General features: G+C 47.1%; 10 protein-coding genes across 10 annotated transcripts; 6 read left to right on the top strand and 4 right to left on the bottom strand.

Moving 5' to 3' along the window:
- Positions 1-164: 164 nt before the first annotated feature.
- On the top strand, positions 165-383 carry LY89DRAFT_702487 (uncharacterized protein; the record flags this gene model as incomplete). Its single annotated transcript, XM_018217257.1, has 1 exon — positions 165-383. One exon carries the CDS (start codon positions 165-167, stop codon positions 381-383), a length of 219 nt encoding a protein of 72 aa, XP_018061771.1.
- Positions 384-599: 216 nt separating this feature from the next.
- LY89DRAFT_691863 (uncharacterized protein) lies at positions 600-2,363 on the bottom strand. Its single transcript, XM_018216423.1, has 2 exons — positions 984-2,363; positions 600-877 (listed from the first exon to the last, which is right to left on the bottom strand). Exons 1-2 carry the CDS (start codon positions 1,957-1,959, stop codon positions 654-656), a joined length of 1,200 nt encoding a protein of 399 aa, XP_018061770.1. The 5' UTR covers positions 1,960-2,363; the 3' UTR covers positions 600-653.
- Positions 2,364-2,531: 168 nt separating this feature from the next.
- LY89DRAFT_678016 (DNA-binding protein-like protein HGH1) lies at positions 2,532-3,898 on the top strand (the record flags this gene model as incomplete). Its single annotated transcript, XM_018213719.1, has 5 exons — positions 2,532-2,552; positions 2,602-2,647; positions 2,699-2,802; positions 2,853-2,966; positions 3,023-3,898. The coding sequence occupies 5 exons, from the start codon at positions 2,532-2,534 to the stop codon at positions 3,896-3,898; spliced, it is 1,161 nt and encodes a 386-aa protein (XP_018061769.1).
- Positions 3,899-4,761: 863 nt separating this feature from the next.
- Positions 4,762-5,892, bottom strand: LY89DRAFT_702482 (GroES-like protein; the record flags this gene model as incomplete). Its single annotated transcript, XM_018217256.1, has 1 exon — positions 4,762-5,892. One exon carries the CDS (start codon positions 5,890-5,892, stop codon positions 4,762-4,764), a length of 1,131 nt encoding a protein of 376 aa, XP_018061768.1.
- Positions 5,893-6,607: 715 nt separating this feature from the next.
- On the bottom strand, positions 6,608-7,446 carry LY89DRAFT_631524 (p-hydroxylaminobenzoate lyase). The gene is made up of 2 exons (XM_018211278.1): positions 7,190-7,446; positions 6,608-7,132 (listed from the first exon to the last, which is right to left on the bottom strand). Exons 1-2 carry the CDS (start codon positions 7,288-7,290, stop codon positions 6,670-6,672), a joined length of 564 nt encoding a protein of 187 aa, XP_018061767.1. The 5' UTR covers positions 7,291-7,446; the 3' UTR covers positions 6,608-6,669.
- A 1,968-nt stretch (positions 7,447-9,414) lies between these two features.
- LY89DRAFT_725897 (uncharacterized protein) lies at positions 9,415-11,231 on the top strand (the record flags this gene model as incomplete). Its single annotated transcript, XM_018219012.1, has 4 exons — positions 9,415-10,294; positions 10,328-10,582; positions 10,641-10,771; positions 10,882-11,231. The coding sequence occupies exons 1-4, from the start codon at positions 9,783-9,785 to the stop codon at positions 11,229-11,231; spliced, it is 1,248 nt and encodes a 415-aa protein (XP_018061766.1). The 5' UTR covers positions 9,415-9,782.
- A 614-nt stretch (positions 11,232-11,845) lies between these two features.
- On the top strand, positions 11,846-12,890 carry LY89DRAFT_366343 (kinase-like protein). The gene is made up of 4 exons (XM_018207027.1): positions 11,846-12,057; positions 12,109-12,183; positions 12,230-12,345; positions 12,390-12,890. The coding sequence occupies exons 1-4, from the start codon at positions 11,931-11,933 to the stop codon at positions 12,798-12,800; spliced, it is 729 nt and encodes a 242-aa protein (XP_018061765.1). The 5' UTR covers positions 11,846-11,930; the 3' UTR covers positions 12,801-12,890.
- LY89DRAFT_766707 (kinase-like protein) lies at positions 12,890-14,882 on the top strand (the record flags this gene model as incomplete). The annotated part of the gene is made up of 6 exons (XM_018221734.1): positions 12,890-13,589; positions 13,653-13,704; positions 13,778-14,219; positions 14,258-14,651; positions 14,686-14,791; positions 14,832-14,882. The coding sequence occupies exons 1-6, from the start codon at positions 13,375-13,377 to the stop codon at positions 14,880-14,882; spliced, it is 1,260 nt and encodes a 419-aa protein (XP_018061764.1). The 5' UTR covers positions 12,890-13,374.
- Positions 14,883-15,271: 389 nt separating this feature from the next.
- On the bottom strand, positions 15,272-15,718 carry LY89DRAFT_601650 (uncharacterized protein; the record flags this gene model as incomplete). Its single annotated transcript, XM_018210207.1, has 1 exon — positions 15,272-15,718. A coding segment is annotated over one exon (447 nt), but the record flags the coding sequence as incomplete, so codon positions are not given.
- Positions 15,719-18,271: 2,553 nt separating this feature from the next.
- Positions 18,272-20,490, top strand: LY89DRAFT_601668 (oligopeptide transporter; the record flags this gene model as incomplete). The annotated part of the gene is made up of 5 exons (XM_018210208.1): positions 18,272-18,919; positions 18,989-19,446; positions 19,543-19,736; positions 19,801-20,238; positions 20,294-20,490. The coding sequence occupies 5 exons, from the start codon at positions 18,272-18,274 to the stop codon at positions 20,488-20,490; spliced, it is 1,935 nt and encodes a 644-aa protein (XP_018061762.1).
- Between the last annotated feature and the right edge of the window lie 47 nt (positions 20,491-20,537).

The following is a 20,537-nucleotide window of genomic DNA, read 5'->3' as shown; positions in this document are numbered from 1 at the left end:
TGGTGGAAAGCCTATTAAGACTGCATTATGGTAATTCAGGTGTATATAGTCTCAATTAACTGATTTCTGGCCCCCTTATAATTTTGGTGGGGATGGCCTGTGCGCCACGAATTCGGGCAATTACTGGTGATCCAGAAGGAGTCCACCACTTAGTGCTAGATGGTATGCAAATCTTTGTTAAGACCTTGACTGGAAAGACTATCACTTTGGAGGTTGAATCTTCGGACACTATCGACAACGTCAAGTCCAAGATTCAGGATAAGGAGGGTATCCCACCCGACCAGCAGAGACTTATTTTTGCTAGTAAGCAACTTGAAGATAGCCGCACCCTATCCGACTACAACATTCAAAAGGAGTCGCTTGGGGAAACAAGCAGCTCGTGAGCAACAAGAGGAGGGTGGACCTTTAGAGGCTCACTAGGATCAAGAAGAAAACGAATCTCGTTCCGATCACTGAGCAAACTCAGCAGGGTGGGCCTCATTTCAATTCCTAAGATGTTTGCGAGTACTCACCGAGTAAGCTAAGTTTTTTATAAAATCTACGATTAAAAAAATAAAATAATTATTATTTAATTTTTCGAAAAGAAAATTTTCTTTAGACGATAATAGTATTGTCTGGGTCGCCTATGTAGGAGATAAAAAAGCTACCCGAACCTATGCTTCTAAAAGTCCTTTCGCTATCACAAACTCTGGTTTTTCAGCCTTCACGTAGTCAATCTGCTCCCTTGTTTGCTCGAAATGAACACTACCATAACGCAATAGACTTCCAAAAGTGCCAAGTTCAATGTCTTTACCTTCATTCTCCTTCTTGTCCCACAGAACGCCTAATGCCTCCGTTTTCGTCAAATTCTTGCCATGGGTAATCTTCTGCATACTCGCTACTGCAAGGTTAGCACTATGCAAAGCCAATATACAGGGGGCAACTTGGCAGGCTCCCAACACGGAGGTCCATAGGAAAGAATAGCAATCTGGAAATAAGGTTACCTTGTGTAAGCATCCTCCAGGTCGCTTTATATGCCATTTGATAGTTCGCGGATGTGGGGTCTGCATCGAGCTTTGTCGCCAATGCATTGAATAGATCCTTCCCAGCGAAACCAAGTGTTGCTTCAGCGCTCCAATCTTCCGTTAGGGAGTCGAATAGGAGTACTTTTTCGGCGTAATATTCCCTGCCGTTAAAGCCATCAGTGGGATCTTCCAGCATGCAGAGACGATCCCAGCTCAGCACCTGACTTATATATCCCATCACCATAGTGGGTGTTTGAGCAAAGTCCCAATGAAAGCCTCGAGCTTGTGAATCTTCGAATTTGACTGCTTTGCCGAATTGAACCAAAGGATTCTCTATGAGATGGTCGCAATTCTTCTGATCTTTCCAGAGGTGGATGAAGAGATCATGCCAACGCTTGATGAAGGGATCTTTTCTTCTGCTTGCAACAAAATGGTTTGCCATGTGGGTTCCAAACATCCAAGGAACTGATATCTCGAATGGTGAAGTGGGGTCTTCCAACTGTCTCCAGCAAATCCTATCAAGATCACGAATGAGGATGATACCAACATCCATCCAGACCCCACCATATTCGTAGAGAGCCACTCCACGAAGGAAGTCAGCGCTGTGAGGTCCTGTATAAGGACCATCCATGGTTCCTTTAACGAAAGTTTCCGGTAGTGCTTCTGCTGAAAACCATTTGAGTGCATTGTTTTGAGATCCTGGGACATTATCGACAACGCGCAACGTCCAAGATGGGCCACATAGACGGACCCAATTGATGATATTACGTTGACACCAGCTTGGCATTGAGCGAGCACCAGAATGCCAGAACGTCCAGATATTCTTCTCGGATTTGACAGGGGTAAAATTAGTCAAGGAGTTGAGAATATCTTCGTAGGTTCGTTGATCCTTGGCTTCGACGAAATGAACTGCATTCTGAAACTCCTTGGGGATCGGAAATTGGGAGGATTCCATGTTGAATGACTTTGTTGATGTTGAACGAAGAACTTTAGGACGCTCATGGTCATTTTTATACTCAAACCCAACAATTCGGGTTCGCTTTGTTTGAGCACAGTGCAGTAGTACGTCGTCAGCACTAGCCAATGATCGGGGAAAGATGTGGAGAACAGGGTATCACTGATCCTGAAGGCGCAACACTTACCGTGTTCGCTGTGAAGAGCCATATCAATATGTTGGCGTGTCAACGATCATTTTGGATTGTTCAATCCTCGATTGTATGAACCAAAGCCAAACTCATGGACGAGATGTCACTAAACTTTTCGAACAATGTGCATTGAACGACCAGCATAAACATGACAAGTGATATATACAACACTTATTCTTGTTGAGATCAAAAACACAATGTTCTTGTTGTCTGGAGAACTTGGTCTTGAATCTAATTTTCTGGAAGGATCCGAATCTCACCTGCGGGGTTCGAATAAGCGGTCAAGACGGCAGAAAGATACACTAGACCAGATTCGTCAATCACCTCTCCAAATTTATTCTCGTGCTAGACACTCACACCGAGCAAGTCCAAGTCGCCCAGCATGCCTACAGAACTGGAAGAAGTGTGTCTATGCTCGAGTGTAACGGAAACGATGGCTAACCGTGTAACAGCTTGTTGAGTTTATCTCTCACGGCAATACACAGATACGGCAGCTTGGTGAGTTGCTTGACGCTGCGGAAGAAGAATAGAATTGACCTTTTGCCACAGCTGTCGAAAATCTTGTGCCATACTCGCTTTCACAGCCTACGGTATTCAAAACGAATCAGTTACTGCCAATAAAGGACTTGAAATTATTAGTACGAGATTACAAAGTATGTCAAGCATCAATCCTCCACTCAACTTTGCGACTTACACACTCCAGCAAATAGCTCGAGATGCGATTACCATTCTCCTAAATCTCTCGACAGACCGCGAGGTTCTGAATCACCTTGCGTCAGATCAAGAATTCATGAATACGCTTCTTGATAGAGTGACAGTATGTCAGTCTTCCCCTCTAATCCTATCCTTCACCTACTGACACTTTCGACCCAGAACCCTTCAGAACCGAACGCAAACCTCATTTCGATGCTCTTGGCGAACCTAGCAAAATATGACGATTTGAAAGAGATAATTTCTCTTGAGCGGCCTGCCCCAAAGGAATTGTCTTCCAATAATCGAGCCATTGACCAGCTTCTCGACCTCTTTGTGAAGGGCGCTGATGGAACCTATAACAAGGAAGCAGACTTCGACTATTTATCCTACCTGTTCGCAGATCTTGCTAAGCATAAGGAAGGACGGAAATACTTTCTCACGAAACAGGAATACGACGGTGTCGTACCGCTCACAAAACTCACAGTTTTCACGGAGCATAAATCGGACATTCGGAGGAAAGGCGTCGCATCTACGATCAAGAATGTAGCATTTGAAGTGGAAGCACATCCATCATTCCTGTCCGAAGACGAAATCAACATTCTCCCATATTTACTGTTACCAATCACAGGGAATGAGGAATACGAGGAGGATGATATGTTAAATATGCTTCCCGACTTACAATTATTGCCTCCGGACAAGACTCGAGACTCGAATCCGACGATCATACAAACACATGTGGAAACACTAATGTTGTTGACAACCACGAGAGAAGGAAGAGATATCATGCGGGATATCAAGGTGTATCCCATCATCCGAGAAACGCATTTGCAGGTTGAGGACGATGATGTGAGGGAGGCGTGTGAGAGATTAGTACAGGTGCTTATGAGGGATGAAGAGGGTGAAGAGAAAGTCGATGCTGGCATGGCAGCTCTGGATAGGAAGCCAAAGAGACGGCTGGAGCCCCCTAAGAATAGTAGTGTTTTGGGTGGCTGGGCAAATCAAGAAGGAGGGGAAGACGACGATGAGGATGATGACGATAAAATAGTTGAAGTATAATTTGTAGCAATTATACTACAAAGTCTGTCCTGGTAATCATACTTCGAACTGCCAGTGGACTTCAACATGCGGAGAATTGCGGCATAAGGTGATGCGACGCCATGGCCATGGCTCTGAATTTCAGGGACAATGACGGTGCCTGAGTGGGTACCTCCCAGGGTGCCATTCAAAACACACTTTTTTTCTAGGCTGTACGGCCCCAAGCGAATTATTTCAGGGTTTGCATTATAGCGCGTTTAGCGAGTTCAGCGCACTCAGCGCAACCAGCGTGTTTCCAGCATCTTAACTCTAAGATCGCTTACGAAGTTAGTGCCTAGCACTTGAAAATGCTAATGAGGTAAGGTCTAGGGCCTTGCTAGGCTACTTAAGCCTCAAATACCCTAGAGCTACAGGGCAAAATACCTGATATCCGGAGAATTGGATTGTCGAAAGAGATGTCTCATCTTATCTTATGCAGTCTCTCCCGGTGGTGCTGTGAGAGCACTGAGGGGCAATAGTAAAATGGGATCACAATGTAGGACATTGACGATGTTGACAAAGGATAAGATCAAGCTGTCGTTTGTCGTCGTCTTCGTATCGAAATCATTATCGTCTGACATCCTCCATCCTCCTTCCAAGAGGAAGTGCAAATAGTACGCCTACAATGCCGTCTCACAATTCCCTCTGAATCGGATGTCCCAAATTATACGGAGCAATAGACACGGCCTTCCATATGAGCCAAAGCATCAATTACACTAGGAAACATGAGGGACAATTCTCAATGAATATCTCACAAAGTGACAAAAAGCTTGCTCGAGATACACGTCTGTCCGAAGTTCTTACCTCCTCCCTTGACTCCGACTTTGCCGTTCAATCTTCGCAGTTTAGGAAGAGGATTGCGATTCAGGTTTCTCTGTAGACCTCAGATCCGGTGTATCTGCAATACGAACAACATATTTCGTAGCTGAGGATTTCCCCTCCCTTAGTGTCTTCAATGCCTTCTCCAAACCCCTTAATCCATTTTCCACGACTTCGAAAGGATGGATCTTGAGCTTCCTTTCCTGCAACCAGCTCCCAATTAACCTCGAGTACGCAAACCCAAAATCCTTTCCACCAGCGCCAATCCCCAACCTATCTTTCTCGCCAAGGGGTTGCAACTCCTTCCAAAGGCTGCCTGCCATCGTCGTAGATTGATGAATACTTTCTAGAATATCTTCTCTATGGCCGCCTAGCACGAAGGTAACGCTCCCTTCCTGTACGTCCATGGCTCGCCAATAGTTCTCATGGCTTCCGTTTTCACTGATAGCGTCGAAGACGTATTTCAGCTTCTTCCCACCTAAGGTATTCTTGACTTCTTCCAGCACCTTCTCCGGTCCTTGCCTATAATCAATAATCACATCCCCTTTACTTTCATCAATCAACGTTTCGACAAATGTCCCTCCTCTTCCTGCAACACAGATCAAGGGGTGTATTCCCATGATCCCGGCTAATTTGATGACGGAAGCACCGACAGCACTGCTCGCTCCATAAACCAACAATGGCTCTCCTTCTTTCTCACCTTTCTTCACAGACTGCTCAACAATTTCCCAAGGGCCAGCTTTGACTCTCAACATCCCGCAGAGGGCAATGACACCAATGTAAGCGGCCATTGGAACAGTACACGCCTCTTCAAAGCTCATTCCATCATCAAGATGAAATGTAGTCCACTCGTAGGCAACGGCGTACTCCGCGTAACTCCCATGAGGAGTCCCCAACTCATGAAGGGCAGCTACACGATCTCCAGGCTTGAAAGAGAGGACTGAGCTGCCAACACTAACGACTGTGCCAGCGATATCGTCCCCGGAGTTGGGACAAGAATGTATTGTCATCAGGGTAGCGGTGGGCAATTTCCAATCTTTGGGGTTGCATGACGTGCAAGCGACTTTTATGAGGACGGAATATGGGTGTATGATGGTTGGGATTGGAACTTCGTGAAGTGAGACGGTGGTCTCGGCTGAGACGTGGGCTTCCTTCATTGTTCCTGTTGGTTGGGTTGCCATTTTTTGAAGTCAATGGTCACTGATGAAGTGGGAATGAAATGGTTGGAAGATGACAATGAATTGACAATAGCAACACTGGAAAACAATAACTTTATATAGAAAGCAATGACGCGCTCAGCACAGCATCATCATCGGCTTGGTGACGGTACACGTTGCCGAGATCTTCGACACTTGCCACAAACGCATGAAGATATTTCAACGACATCTGCACTCGCGGTCTATCCCCAGCTTTCGCTGTCGAACTTTTTGAAAGTCCCAAAATCCCGGGCCAATGAGGGGACTTGAACCGCAGGAGAATAGGACCTGAGCAGACGGAGAAAGGACCCGGAGAGGAATCTAAGTTGGTACTTGCAGGTGCGAGAAGCGGGAATCGCAGAGCAAGTGGTCGAGGTTGTAGATCATTTCTGATGATGGTAAGCGCTGAAGCTAGTTTCCCCTGGCTGAGCTTGTACTGTAGCCGAGTGCGAAGAGCGAAGCAGAGGAGTCGCTTGGGTTATCATCGTGGGAACTTGACCTCCATATCTCAAAAATCTCATATGATTGAAAGTCCACCCGCAACTGGATAGTGCGTTCTGCATCATGATTACAGAATGCAGCATATAAGATTTCTGGCACAGCATATGGAAAGAAGAGAACGGTAATCACGGACGGCACGGAGTTCTCAAAAGAGACCATTGCCATTAATTGATCGATTTAATCATGATTGACGTACAATCGTCACCGGTATGATCACCATGTCCCTTTCGTATCTGTCTAAACACACAGCGGCTGGGGTTCCCCTGGCTTCTTATCATAACCAATTCTCCCCGCAGGCAAAAAGAACAAGGCGACCAAAGCACCTCCTCTAACCTGAGGGTAATGATGCGTGCCAGCTCCAGGACTTGTCCAACCAGCTCCCTGCCACCCTTGCATACCTTTCAACTCTGATCCCTCATCAAGTTGCACAACACAATTGATCTCGCCATAAGGATGCACATGATACTGTCCAGAATACTCTTCTTGGGAGTCCATGTATACTGTCGTGATGCTGAAATACCCGGTCTCTGCACTCGGGAGGAGAACCTTTGAACGGCGGTATTTGGGGCCGTCAAGTTGTGTTGTCGCAACCCATCCTTCTTTGAGGCCGGTGCGAACACAGGCGCACATTGTGTCGTAAAGAGGGTTACCAGGACCGTATTCTTTATTGAGTCTTTCTTCGAGATCTTTCCCTGGCGTGCTTTTGAGATATTTAGCAGCGATATGGATTGCGTGGGATTGGATCAGAGTGGCCTACAGGTTATCTATCTCACTGAAGAACTGCTTGCACGTTGTGACAAGTTTCTGTGCTGTGGGGTAGGCTGCGACGTCGACCTCGGTGTTGGCGGCTGGATCCATGATAATCTGGAGCTTGGGGAGTGCAAGTGAGTAATGAACTTCGATAATGAACTCGATAGTTCACTGAGCATATATTTATTCGAGTGTGTCCTCAACTCGCAAGAAGAGAAGTTTCGTACAGATATAAAACATCTTCAACTCTGCGTTGGGTGACAGGTTGCGGAAGTGGTAAAGCCGGAAGCTGGCACGGCATCTAGACAAAGCTAAATAGCTGCATAGTCGGAAACTAATGCCGTGGTGCATGCCACTTGCACCAATCATCAAGAGCTTATTCGTGATAGCTTTGCTGATCGCACTTCGCATTTCGCATAGCCCTTCGCTTAGCTATGATTGGTGAAAGGGGTAGGGAGGACAGTGGTACTGAAGTCGAGATGCGTACCTAAATAGTAGCTTTTTAGCTCTGTGTCCCATACTTTGAGGTCAGATTGCTCCTCTAGAAAACAAAGACACGATTTGACTGGGTGGCAAAACAACATTATTATGAGAACCTACCTAAGGGAAAACAGTAAGTGCTCTTTGAGGAAAAAATTTGCGTCAACCAACAAAAACAGCAACTTCCTTTACCTCGCCATGTAGACAAAGTAAACGGAGACTAACAAAGATCGCGATGGCAACTAAAGGAAATGAGATAGCAAGTCCATTCGCAATGTATATCGAAGAGAATATCTTGGCGGAGCCGAGAACGTGGTTTCCATCGAGCAGAATAGAGGATCTGTTTCGAACTCACCTGTATCTTTCACCCGACCGTACATACCAGGGGTGGAGATGTAGCTGGCAGACTTATAACCATTTCTGATGGCATCTACGGGCTTTGGTATGTCACGCACGCAAGCTTCTCGGGCAGCGCAGCATGCTGGCTTCTACCAACAAATTTGAGGAAAGCAGTGTTCGCCCTCATTGTGGTTCACAGATATATGGAGCTGAGAATAGTTGAGGAGAAGTAGCAAGCAGTACAATTGATACCAAATGTTCATCGACGCTTGAAACCCGTCGGGTTACCACCACCACCAGCATCATCATCAGCCTCCGAAATTATTTGTCAAGAATTTCGGTATTCAATATTAAAAGGCACACTTGAAATATGAGAGTAGGTTTTGTAATTCGAACCCACTGGTGGTATCACATAACGCCATATCTCGTAGGGCTACAAAGAAAAAAAACTGTGACGAAGTCATCGCTACGCAGAAGAACAGAATTAATCGCCGTGTGCAAGACCAAAGGATTCCAGGTATGCTACCCTTATTATGCTGCGCACAGGCCACTCCCTCCCGGAGTGTCACTGATTAACTTGCCACACGTCGTGACCTGCCACTGGTATAGCGTTAGGATTAATCCACTTGGCGAACTAAGGATAAGTAAATGTGGAATAAGCTTTTATCTTTGGCTGCTTTAGCATTGGTCGCGTCGGTGATCTTCTGCAGGAACGTAAGGACGGTTTCGGAAAGGTGAAGTGGAGGCATTGCTGCGAGTGATTAGAGTCGGGAGCTCGTATGCCGGAGGAAAGACTTACAGATGATGATGTTGTAGTGCCTCATTGAAGGAGTGTTGGAGGTTGAGATTGCTATTGCTATTTGGACGCTGGACCGAGTGTCACATAATTACTTGCGATGGTGGGGTAAAAAAAACGCGGGGTAAAGCGGGCAGCGTCGAGGATAGTCATGCCGCGCTAATCATCTTTCGACAGAATTTGTATCATTCTTGATAACCTCGAAGACATCACATATGCGACTTCGAATACGAATCCTGCCACACCAGTCTCGTATGCAAGAAAATTCAATCTACATACACAACCCGACTAAATTATGTTCCAAGTTGAATGCGAACAAATCAAATCGCTAAGATAACCGCCTTTGCCGAGGATGCGACAAGCTTTCTCTCAAACTCGGCCTTCGTCCGTCCAAACATCACGCACGCCAAAACACTTATCACCACACTTTTATCTGCGATTGCCCAAGTTCATCATGAAGCTGCAATCTACGCGGATCTGTAAGCCTCGCACTCCTCTGCGACTGCAGTCGGATTCACATCAAACAATCCCAGGTACGTTGTAGCACGATAGCTTATCTCGTCGATGACTGCGAGAGTATTGACATAGAATTTAGTACCGCGGAGACAAAGTTCCCGCCTGGAAGCAAAATTGCGCTCTATATCGATACCTCACAGCCTAGAAACCAACTGCAAGCCTCAAACCCTCTTCGAGCAGCTGCCAGCAGACCCCAGGACCTCGCATCCCGTTAGAGACATCTCACATACGCATCTGCCAACATCCGGTCCTATCGAAGTGTCAGCGACGGTACCTCCAAGAACACAATTTCAAGGTTGGTTGTTTTTATTGTTTTGAACAAGCAGCGTGCTAATACATCTATAATATGCTAGAATATTCCTACCCACCACAAACCCAGACTTGAAAACGGAGAGCTGTCGAGGCCGGTGCCGAGAGACCTTTAAAACGTGCCCATCTGACGAAGGAAAACTTGGAAACGTTCGAAAAAATGGGAGGGCGACAAAGGAAATCTGCTGGGAAGAAGTCTACTGGACAATCGTCTACAACCACAACCAACGACAAGGATTTCGGCACAAAACTCCAACAAAATAACATCATTTATACTGCCTTCGACGCACGAGCTGCAGATGATGCCGTCAAAATCAGAGAATTGTTAGATCAACCACGGGCATCCGAGCCACCTAATCAATTAGCCTACAACAGGTATTTGGTACTCACTGAGGATTACGAAAACGAACTTGCAGTAGAGATTTCCGCTTACCCACTCCTTTCAAAACGGACGGCCGAGCGGGAAGTCTCAGGCTACTTCCAAAAACCCATTCCACTCGAGCCACAGCAGCTGTCGGTACCGACTGTTACAGAACCTAGGGAAGATGTTGACTTTAATGCGCGTGCTCATAGGAAGACTCGGGCCCGAATACGCCACGCTGTTGCTGTTGCTGTTGAGGGGCCGAGGGAAGTTGTTGATAACTCCAAGTCGCGAAAGACTTGGAAGCGAAAGTATTAAGGTCTCATATCTCAAATTTCACGTAGTTCTCGTTGGCGCTTGTGGTTGGGGAAATTTTTTCCCGCGCTGGACAAGGACCAAGACTCTGAGAGGAGGAGATATGAGCACCTGCAGAACCGGGGCCAAGGACACCCCAACATCCTCAAATACTTTGGTAGAAGCCCTCCAGAATGCGAGCTATTGCGCAGTGGGCTCTTATTAGAGTACCACCTTCGTGGAACTCATTCGGCTTGTTTTGGTAAGCTGGATGCCATTGGCGTTCCTGAGACAGAGCGACGCTGGTTCGTGATATCCCCCCCCCTTCTCCTTTGAGGAATGGTTCTGATACGCGCGTATTAGCTGGCCCTATCAAGCCGTATCGGCGGTCGACTACATCCATTCCCGGGGCGTTGTGCATGGTGATATCGGGGTTCATAATTTCCTCGTCCATGACGACGGCAGGCTGATCTTATGCGACTTCGCCAGGTCCAGTATGGAAGGCCTCCTCCCCACTATCAGCACCGGTGTTCCATATGCAAATCCGCAGCGTAGCGGAACCCCTATTCCACGGCGGAGGATGATATCTTTGCCCTTGGTACAGTTCTATACGAGCTCGACCGTGGGAAACGGCTCTTCGAGGGTCAGAGCAGCCGGGACATCTATCGACATTTGCGCGACCGGGAGTTTCCTGACTTATCGATGGTAGCGCTGCCGCTGAGATGTATCGTCAAGAAATGTTGGAAACTTCCGGGATACAAAGCTAGGGACGCACTGGCAGAGCTGGGTCTCGTTCGGAGCGCTGGAGAGAGCGGGGAACAAGGGCAATCACTTATTCGACGTCGATGGGGCAGTGTTGCAATACATGAGGTTGAAGGTCGCTCAGTCACTGCACTCTGGCTATCGTGTGCAAAGATCTCGGACAAATCGGATATTGATGGAGCCCTTCGATAGTCCATTTGTTGGAAGCGGCGGTGCAAACCGGGACCTATTTCCTTGCCATGACATGATTAGGTCGGCCAAAGGTCTGGTGGAGTATGTGGGAGAGGCAGTGGAAGAGAGAGACCGTGGGAGAGTATTGGTTCATTAAGCGCTTGACCGATTGGGTATATTCTAGCACGTGACACCGCGAGAATCGGACCGTGGTGCAGGTACATGGGTACATGGGCGAGAACACAAAGTCGGAGCACGTCCGTCTTTGTCGATTAGCATTCACCTTCTCAACAACCCATTTCATTCCAGACATCACTCACACACCACATTTCCATCAAAGACAATGGCTCTGCGTCTTGGGACCACTCTTCGTGGGAGCAAATACTCATTTCGTCTGGTTGAAAAACTTGGCGATAAGACTGTCTTCAGCCCTGTGTTCAAGGCCGAGGTCTTGCCTGGCGTTCAATCTCTTCTCCCAAAAAATCGATGGTACGTCTACAACTCAGTTGTATGTAGGAGTCTGCTAATTCTCGTACCAGGGCTATTGTGAAAAGCGCCGATCTTGAAAATCAGACTCAGGTGGACTGCCTCGTAAAGGAACACAAGTATTACAAGAATCCTTGTGTCGAATCGTCTAAGAACTTTCGAAAGTTGTGTGACATCATCAACGACCCTATAAGTTAGACAGCTCAAAAGCCCTTCTGTCTAGCCTTTGAATGGATGGATACGACTCTGGCGGAGGTTCCTTTCGAGGAACACATGAAAGATCCTGTATTAGTCGCAAATATTGTCAAGGTATGCTTGGAAGCATTTGTCGAGCTAGAAAAAGAGCACCTTGTTTATTCAGGTATGCCATTCACCCATAGAGAGTTCTATCGCCATTCACTAAGCAGAGCAGACTTGAAACCCGCGAATGTTCTTATATCTAGCGTTGACGGGCTGTCTAAAGTCAAAATCGGAGACTTGGGGCTAGGTACGAAGCACACATCGCAGAATTGGGTTACGCTAATTTACTGTAGCGGGACCAGAGGGCGGCAATCCACGCTGGGTTCAGCCCGAAGCATTTCGTGCTCCTAAGGTCTGGACAGGGGTGCGCTGCTTCCATAAAGCCGATGTGTGGTCTATTGCTGCTATGGTTAGTTGCCGGCCTCTCATTCTTACCCAAACTAAAGAAGGAAGATATTACAACGGTTTGATCCCAACATCCTAGGCAATGCCGACAACATCGACAAGACGCTTATTCACCCAATGGCATGGTGCCTAGCGAAGATTATACTCCTCTTCGATCCATCCTGTAGCTCGATTCCTCCTCCTTCTGACGTCGATAAGACCTTACAGGCCTATTTCGAGTTGGCCCAAAACCTTACGACAACACAAGCAGAGGAAGATTCGGACGAATTACTTTTGCAGATTCCTTCATTTGAGGTATGGGCTGATCTAGCTATGGACGCCGGCATCCCGAAGGTAGTCCTAGACGTTATACGCCTTTTGGCCGTTCCTAACCCGACGAACAGACCTTCGGCTCTGCAAGCTCTTCAATCACCCGAATATAAGGCCCTCCAGAAAGCTGCCGCCGCGTATGGAAACTAGGAAGCTCTCTTAAGATCTGGTATCCGATGATTCCAAATGGGCACTTGGGTTCGAGCTGATGCAAAGATGGGAAGCCCTGGAGGACATGTTTACAGAAGCTCTGTGAAAGCAATGCCCAAAAGGGACTGCTCCTATCGTTCGGGTTGTGAGGATTTGTCAAATCCCCCAAACGCCTTGCTATGCCAACCTTGAATATACTGGGTCAGAACCTCCCAGTCATATTGAATCGGGAGGAGATACAGAAGTCAACTGCAATGTTACGCCTAGTTCCTCTGTTTGCCGCAGATTTTTGGGGTTTTCCAGACAAGACAAATTTAATCCTTATTATCAGCTTTCGAAAGATTACAAGCAATGGATTTTGGGTTAGATATTTACTACGAACGTGGGGAGTGAGTCATGTGCAGCTTCGATGTCGCCCATTGTTGCGAACGACATTGACATTCTCCAAACCTCAACCAACCTCAACCTCAACCTCAACCTCCCAACCTCCCATATTTCCTTCTTAGCTCTGACGCATCTAGATCGCCGAATCCTGCATTTCCCCGCTCACTGACAACGTGCCCTCACCCTAGCGATGTCACCGCTAAAGACTCCCGCGAACAAAGATCCGGAGAGAGAAAGGGACTTCCGTTTCCGAACCAACGGCACGGCTTGCGAATGGGGCGAGTCATACCACCCCGGCGGCTTCCACCCGGTTCACTTACAGGATATCTTCAACAATCGGTATCGTGTAATTCGAAAGCTTGGCTATGGCTCCTTCTCTACAGCTTGGCTTGCGATTGACTTACGGTTCGTCGGCTCTTATCTCTCTGTTTGTTGTTTCGGCCTCCTAATATGATTTCTACCGTCTAGTTCTTCTCGCTACGTGGCACTAAAGATTGCTACCGCAAATTCCCAAGAAGCTGTGTCGAGGGAAATCTCGCTGCATCATCGTCTCGCAAAGTCGGCCACGGACGCTACCGATTTCCGATACATAGTTTCTTGACTCTTTCGACCACCACGGGCCGAACGGGACACATTTGTGTCTTGTCTTTGAAGTCATGGGGCCAACTCCTAATTCCGTGATGCGCTTGTCTCCGGAGTGCCAAATAGGTGAGCCCTGGGAACGACGATTGCCGAAACAATGGGCAAAACGTATTCTGCAAGATATCCTCTTGGGATTACACTTTTTAGACGCCAATGGCATTGTTCATGGCGATTTGCATCTAGGCAATATCCTCTTCACCATCACACTCTCGGATATTGAATCCGATCTGCCTAAAACTCTTCAACAACGTCCTAATCAAGCTGTCCCTCTACGACGGCTGGACGGCAAAATCGATCCTTGGGCTCCGAAGTATCTTCTGGAACCAAATTCGCTTTACGACTATATATCGTTTGAACTAGATCCTCTCGTGAAAATTATTGATCTGGGGTCGGGTAAGACTAGTCGATACCTGGCTAACACCTTTACTTAGCCTTCCTAGAAGATAGTCCTCCTCGTACCACTGTGACCCCGGCAGCACTACGAGCTCCCGAGGTAATTCAAAATGGCCGGCTTGGACGCGGCCTCGATATATGGAGCTTTGGGTGTCTTGTTTTCGAGCTCATTATCGGGTATCCGCTGTTCAATATTGAGAGATTGGAAGGAAATCGGTTTGACGAAACGACTAACGACGAGCATCTTATACAAGTCACCGAGATGCTTCAGCCTCTACCCGATGCACTACTCAACAAATGGCGTAGGGCAAGCAGCTACTATGGGCCGAATGGGGAGCGACTGGATATCCAAGATGAAGTGTACAACTCGGATGGAGGGTCAAACGGAGAGCGACTAAAACATCCAAGACGATCGATCCGACGTGGGTGGAGGTGATTGGGATGATGATGAGTCAGATACTGGCAGCTCCACAGAGCAAATCCCAGCCTCTTCGCAGTGTTATGATTCACTTGAAGAGCGGTTTAGGGCCGTAAAGCCTGCCGACATTGGTGAGAGAGAAGAGGAGGAGATTGTGTGGTTAATTCGGCTGGCCTTTGCAACTTGACGCGAAGAGACGCGCTTCGGCGGCCGAGCTTCTTCAGCAAGCGTGGTTCAATGAATGATGTAGCAATACTGCCCTTGTTAGCTTTTGGCAGAATAAGTTATGATTTGTACTCGGACTCCAAAGCACACTACGACTAAGCGCGAATATACCCTTTGCGATCCTGCTAAACCCTCTGGCTAACTCTGTCGCGATGCAACAGCAGATCAGAGCGCCGTAACAGGCTCGAGCTCTGTTACTACCGCATGTCCATTATGTCCTCAGTATGTGTATATTCATCTTTATATGCAACTTCTTACTAATTGAAATCTAGGCGATAAATCAACTCTATGACGAAGATTTGTTAAGAATAGGGATTGTCATTGTGTGGGCTATCGTACTGTGGAAAATTCTGTGGACTCATTTTGTGCAAAGGGTTTCTTGACAGCAATTCGAATTCCAATTCTTTATTTATGCAACCATCTTACCCAATATACACAATACGATAAATTTAAGTACATCTGTTGCTGAATCGACCTGTTCATCCCAGCAGCGCCGAATGATATCTCCGAGTACTAACGCCTCAACACTAGGGAACTTCTCCTCTGCGTAGTTCTTTTCGACTTCTTCGTCCTGCAATCCGTCAAAGGGCATTTTCCAGGCCGCAATTTCGTAAAGAGCACTGCCTAAAGGAAAAAGCTCCTTTTTGATAGATGGCCGAGCCTCCCATGTCCTACCACGTAAAGGCAACTCGTATCGGATCTCCTCTCCAATACCTAACGACTCTCCATCATCGATCATAGAACCTCCAAAATCGCCAATCTTAACAATCCAATCTTGACAGACAAGGATATTGCGGCAGCTCATATCGCCGTGAACAACAGACTTCGAATGTATATATGCCAGTGCGAGTGAGGTCGTTCGATGAGAGCGGGGTGGTCGGGGATTGTTGGTTGCAATCGCGATCCTGGGGTCGAGAGCCGACGGGTATTCTGAGTCACTCGAATCACATTGCAGCCAAAGCGCTAACTAATACTAAAAGAGCGATAACGAGAAGCAACGAACGGCTTTTGATACCTTTGATGAATAGATTGGGCCAAGAGATGCACTTGCCACTCGCTGCAACTGCCCATCTTTATAGGAGGGCTCTTTCCTGCTTAGCCGTAACGCCTGCCCCGTTGTAGGACGAAAAATCCGTTTACCCGTTCTAGGGCGAGGTGAATTCAATGTAGAGGGAGAGCGCACGGTGTCGTTATTCTCTAGTTTGGCAGAATCAACGTTTGCAAACAGTTCTTGCTAAAACGTATTCATGATACCAGGCGGTTGGCGATGATTTGAAGCAACGGGAGAAAGGGACCCAAAAATTCGTCTGGGAGGAGCTTCTCTCGCTTTATGGCTGCTGTTTACGAGCGAGTTCGCTAGAATAGGCGCAAGATCGTCGGCGGCCTCTTCCTTAAAAGGCTTTTCATGCTTTTACGACATTTTAAGCAATATACTCTATTTTCCGCTCCAAATCTCTCGCTTTATTTAAGTGTTTTTAATATTTTTGTACGCTTTTGTGTTGATGTTAGTAGCGTTAGCGCCTTCCGCATTAGCGGATTCGTCTTGGATTCGTTCGCGCTCCTTCGAAATCTAATAAACAAGCTAATGGTATGGACGTGAGGCCTCACGTTCCCGTTCCCGCTCCCGTATAGCTCGTCGCTCTACAGCACCGGAAAGAAAAGGCCTGGACCTCAGCGACAGCCGAACGCCTCTCAAGGGGTGTCCTCCGGTGACCCACCATTGCTATCTGGCCTAGATATTGCTGAACCACTACTTTAGACTGGTAGCATACCTCCACGAAAGAAGCAAACGGCTACAGCCGCCTGTCCCTATCGTAGCCAAAGGCTCAACCGAGATTGCTTCTACAGACTCACTCAAAGGCATAGCCCGATCAAGGCCGAAGCGGAAGGTTCCAGGCAATCCGATATCCATGGTCTCAGCGAAACCCCAGGGAATATCCAAGAGACAGCAGTCAAGTACAACACGGGGAAAGGCAAGAAAGGATGGCAATTAGATGGTAGCGGCAAAGTTACGGTGTTCTCAGCCACAAATCGATTTAGCAAAGGACAAAGTCAATAGCACACCTTAGCAAACACATTTCCAAGTTCAAAAGTCCATAGTGAACGCTCCGGCAGTTCTCCTTCCCTATTCTTCTTCTCCCCGTCCCACCCTTGAGGGAAAAAATTCAAAACAACTATAAAATTATACGAGCCAAGGGTCGCGATCGCTTGCTCAACTCTACTCCTGCCAGACCCACTCAAAACCATTCCAATACTTGTACTGCTGGGCGCCTTCGTCCCATACCCAGTCTGATGCTTGTTGATGAGCTGGTATCTAACCTGCAGAAGACGATGATTCGGCTACTGTAATGGACGGGTCGAGACGGACCGGTGCGTATTTTGGGTTCGAGAATGTCAAGTCTCCAGTTTCAGGATACCCAAAGACTCAGGATTAATTTTCCCTTTCGCTGCTTTCGTTTTAGTCTGCGGACGTGAGCAACGGCTGCTTTAACCTGAGCTGAGGGTGAGCTAACCTGAGCCAAGGGTGAGCAGCCCGAGCAGAGCCTGAGCATGCCTGAGCAGAGCCTGAGCAGAGCCTGAGCATCATGAGCACGCCCTGGGTCAGCCTGCGCGTCATAATGTGGAACACCATTTTGGCCTCTTGTGTGTCCCGGCTACAGTTTCCTTACCGAACTTTGCCCGGAATCCGTTTCTGGTCCCTTACAAGGGTTCCTGCCGCAGCTGACTTTGGAAATTCAGCCTCACAATTTACCGAACAGCACCAATTCAACGTTAGACGAAACACCACCGAAAGAAACGGCGAGGTGGACCTCGGAAGTAGAAATGAGGATGGTGATGACCAAGGCTCTACCCCGCGTAAATTAATTAATATAATTATTAATTATTTATTAAATTGTAATTTATAAAGCCGTATTCTTTTAGTTTAAGGGCTTGGTTCCTAGCCGGTACCATTAACCAATTTTGAATACCTAGCTCGCCTAGGTAGGTGTCATTTTTGTCACATGACCTTCGGTCACGTACTAGATTAGTCAGCTCCTTCGGAGCCTAAAAAGCTTAGCTCCGCTGAGCCTTTCAATCAAGCCTTTTCAACCTCTTAATATCACATAGGTATACACTTTAGTCACGTGGTATCGATTATAGGTTTCCTCTAATTGGCCTGGATTCATAATACAGCCATCAGCCTCGAGCTTTCACCGCAAAAGGCACCCATGATTGAAGTTCTAAATCCTTGTCCTTACGTCGTGCCTGCCACGACTGCCCGCTTCACAACACAACACCACACCATTCTACGATAGCACAGCACAAGACGAGCGCTAGCATGGACACCGACACCGACGGCTCGGACGTCCTACAGATTGTCGTTGACACAAACCACCAGGATAACGGAAACGCAGAGATGGAGATGGAGATGGACCGGAGTTTTACATTACGCGCCCTCCTTGCGGGGCTCTTCCTCGGTGTTCTTGTCAATCTCTCCAATACCTACTATGGACTTCGGATAGGTGCTGGCAGTCAAATGTCCATGGTTTCCGGGCTTTTGGGATTCGTTGGGTTTAAATTGTTCTCGAAACACACTGCAGTACGATTTTCTGCCGCAGAAAATTTTCTGGTCATCAGTGTAGCCACAGCAACAGGGTGCATGCCAATTACGGCTGGCTTCGTTGGTATAATTCCAGCGCTCGAGTATCTGATCGGCGCAGAGGAGAATGGTCCACTTCATTTGCATTGGGAGAGCCTGGTGTTGTGGTCGATGGGACTTTGCTTCTTTGGTCTAATATTCGCTTCACTGCTTCGAGAGCATTTTGTTGTACAGGAGAGGCTACCGTGGCCAGGACCGAAAGCGAATGCCCACCTGATAAACACTCTCCATCGCAGGTCTCCAAGGTCCTCAGCACCTCCTGGTAGCAGCTTGGCTTCGACGGTGTTGGTTGGGCCCAATGGAGATGAGTATTTCGGTCCCTCTGCCGAAGAGCCTTTACTTCCGCGCGAGAATGATTTCGAGTGGAAGCTCAGGATGAACAGTCTGTTCAGAGGGGCTACGGTGTCTGGAATCATTGTAAGCGTATCTTCTGAACTCCTTTCGCTATCTTTTGACATATGCTAACGACGCTATCATTCTTCACAGACTGTCTTCATGTACTTTGTACCGATATTTCATTCCCTCCCGATTCTTGGGCTCCAAGCTGCGAACAAATGGCTCTGGACTCTGGACATTTCCCCTGGATTCTTTGGCCAAGGCATCATCACAGGCCCCACAATTCCCCTCCATATGCTTTTTGGTGCCATTGTTGGGTGGGGAATATTGTCACCATACGCTAAACACAACGGCTGGGCACCTGGCCAAATTGATGACTGGGAAACGGGGTCAAGAGGATGGATAATATGGGTCAGCTTGGCGGCACTGTTGGCAGACGCTTCTGTCAAGCTTGCCTGGTTTCTAGTCCGACCAATCTGGAGGCAATATCTTGCCGGTAGCAATCTGCAAAAGCCACTGAATGCTGTCTCCAAGAATGTTGATCAAAACTCAGAAACTCAATCTCATGGTGGCGAGTTCATTGCTGCTCCATTTGAGATGCAGGACGAGTCGGAGACAGCTCAAGATCATATCACGAGTGGCTCAGGATGGTCTTCAAGCATACACCCTGAGCCATATAGTTAAGCTTACTAATTACCTCCAAGTCCACTCTCACCACGAGTACTTGCACTGGGATTTTTTTGCTCTGTCATCGTCTGCACCTTGGTAATACATTTCATCTTTGGAAATATCATACCGTGGTACTACACAATTCTAGCAATAGCTATCTCGCTTCCAATGGCAATTGTGGGCATACGATCGCTTGCAAAAACGGATTACAACCCAAAAAGCGCTCTAAGTATGTTCTCTTAGCACTAGTTAAATTTTCCTGCTAATTCTCACGTTTATAGTCTCCTAATTAGTCTTTGCTTCCCTAATATCCCGTTCAAATCCAAATAGGATTATTATTAATCTTTTATTAGCAGCTGTAGCCCAAACAAGAGCGAATCAAGCCGGTGAGCTTACTTACGACTTTAAAATCGAGAGTCTTGTTAGCGCTCGATCCGACGCACAAGTCTATAGGCAAATTATTGGGTCAATATTCGGTGCGCTTAATTCATGTGGCATATACAAGCTTTATGCCTCTCAGTATCCTATACTAAGAACTTTTTTTAAAATACTTTCGTCATTTCTTGTATTTAGCACGGCAAGATTAGTAATAGGTCGAGGGCTTCCGGATAGGGTTGCTCTTTTTGCCATTGGGGCTGCATCCCTCTCTATATTAGTTACAATTATTAAGATACGATACTTAACGGAATGGTGGCAGAAGCTGATCTTAAGTGGTGTTTCATTTGCTATTGGTAAGCAAATATTAGGCAAATTTCCCACGCAAAACATGCAACTAAATCTTTATAGGAATTTATAACATGCTTTTGTTCACCTTCGCCCGTGCGGCCGGAGGGGTTTTCTTTTGGGCTTATCAAAGACGTAATAAAAGTCGGGAAAGGAATATAATAGTTCTAGCAAACGAATTAGTACTAAGCGAATCTTTTGCGAGCCTTATTAGCCTTGCTTTAAGCGCTTTGCAAGTTCCTCAGGTTGGGGGAGGGTAATACATCCAAATTATCGCAGGTGGGGTCCAAATTGGAGTCATGCACGG

This window comes from Mollisia scopiformis (assembly GCF_001500285.1).
Source record: "Mollisia scopiformis unplaced genomic scaffold LY89scaffold_37, whole genome shotgun sequence".
Lineage (NCBI taxonomy): Eukaryota > Fungi > Ascomycota > Leotiomycetes > Helotiales > Mollisiaceae > Mollisia > Mollisia scopiformis.
Note: the sequence above shows the minus strand (reverse complement) of the source record. Positions and strands in the feature narration are given on the sequence as shown.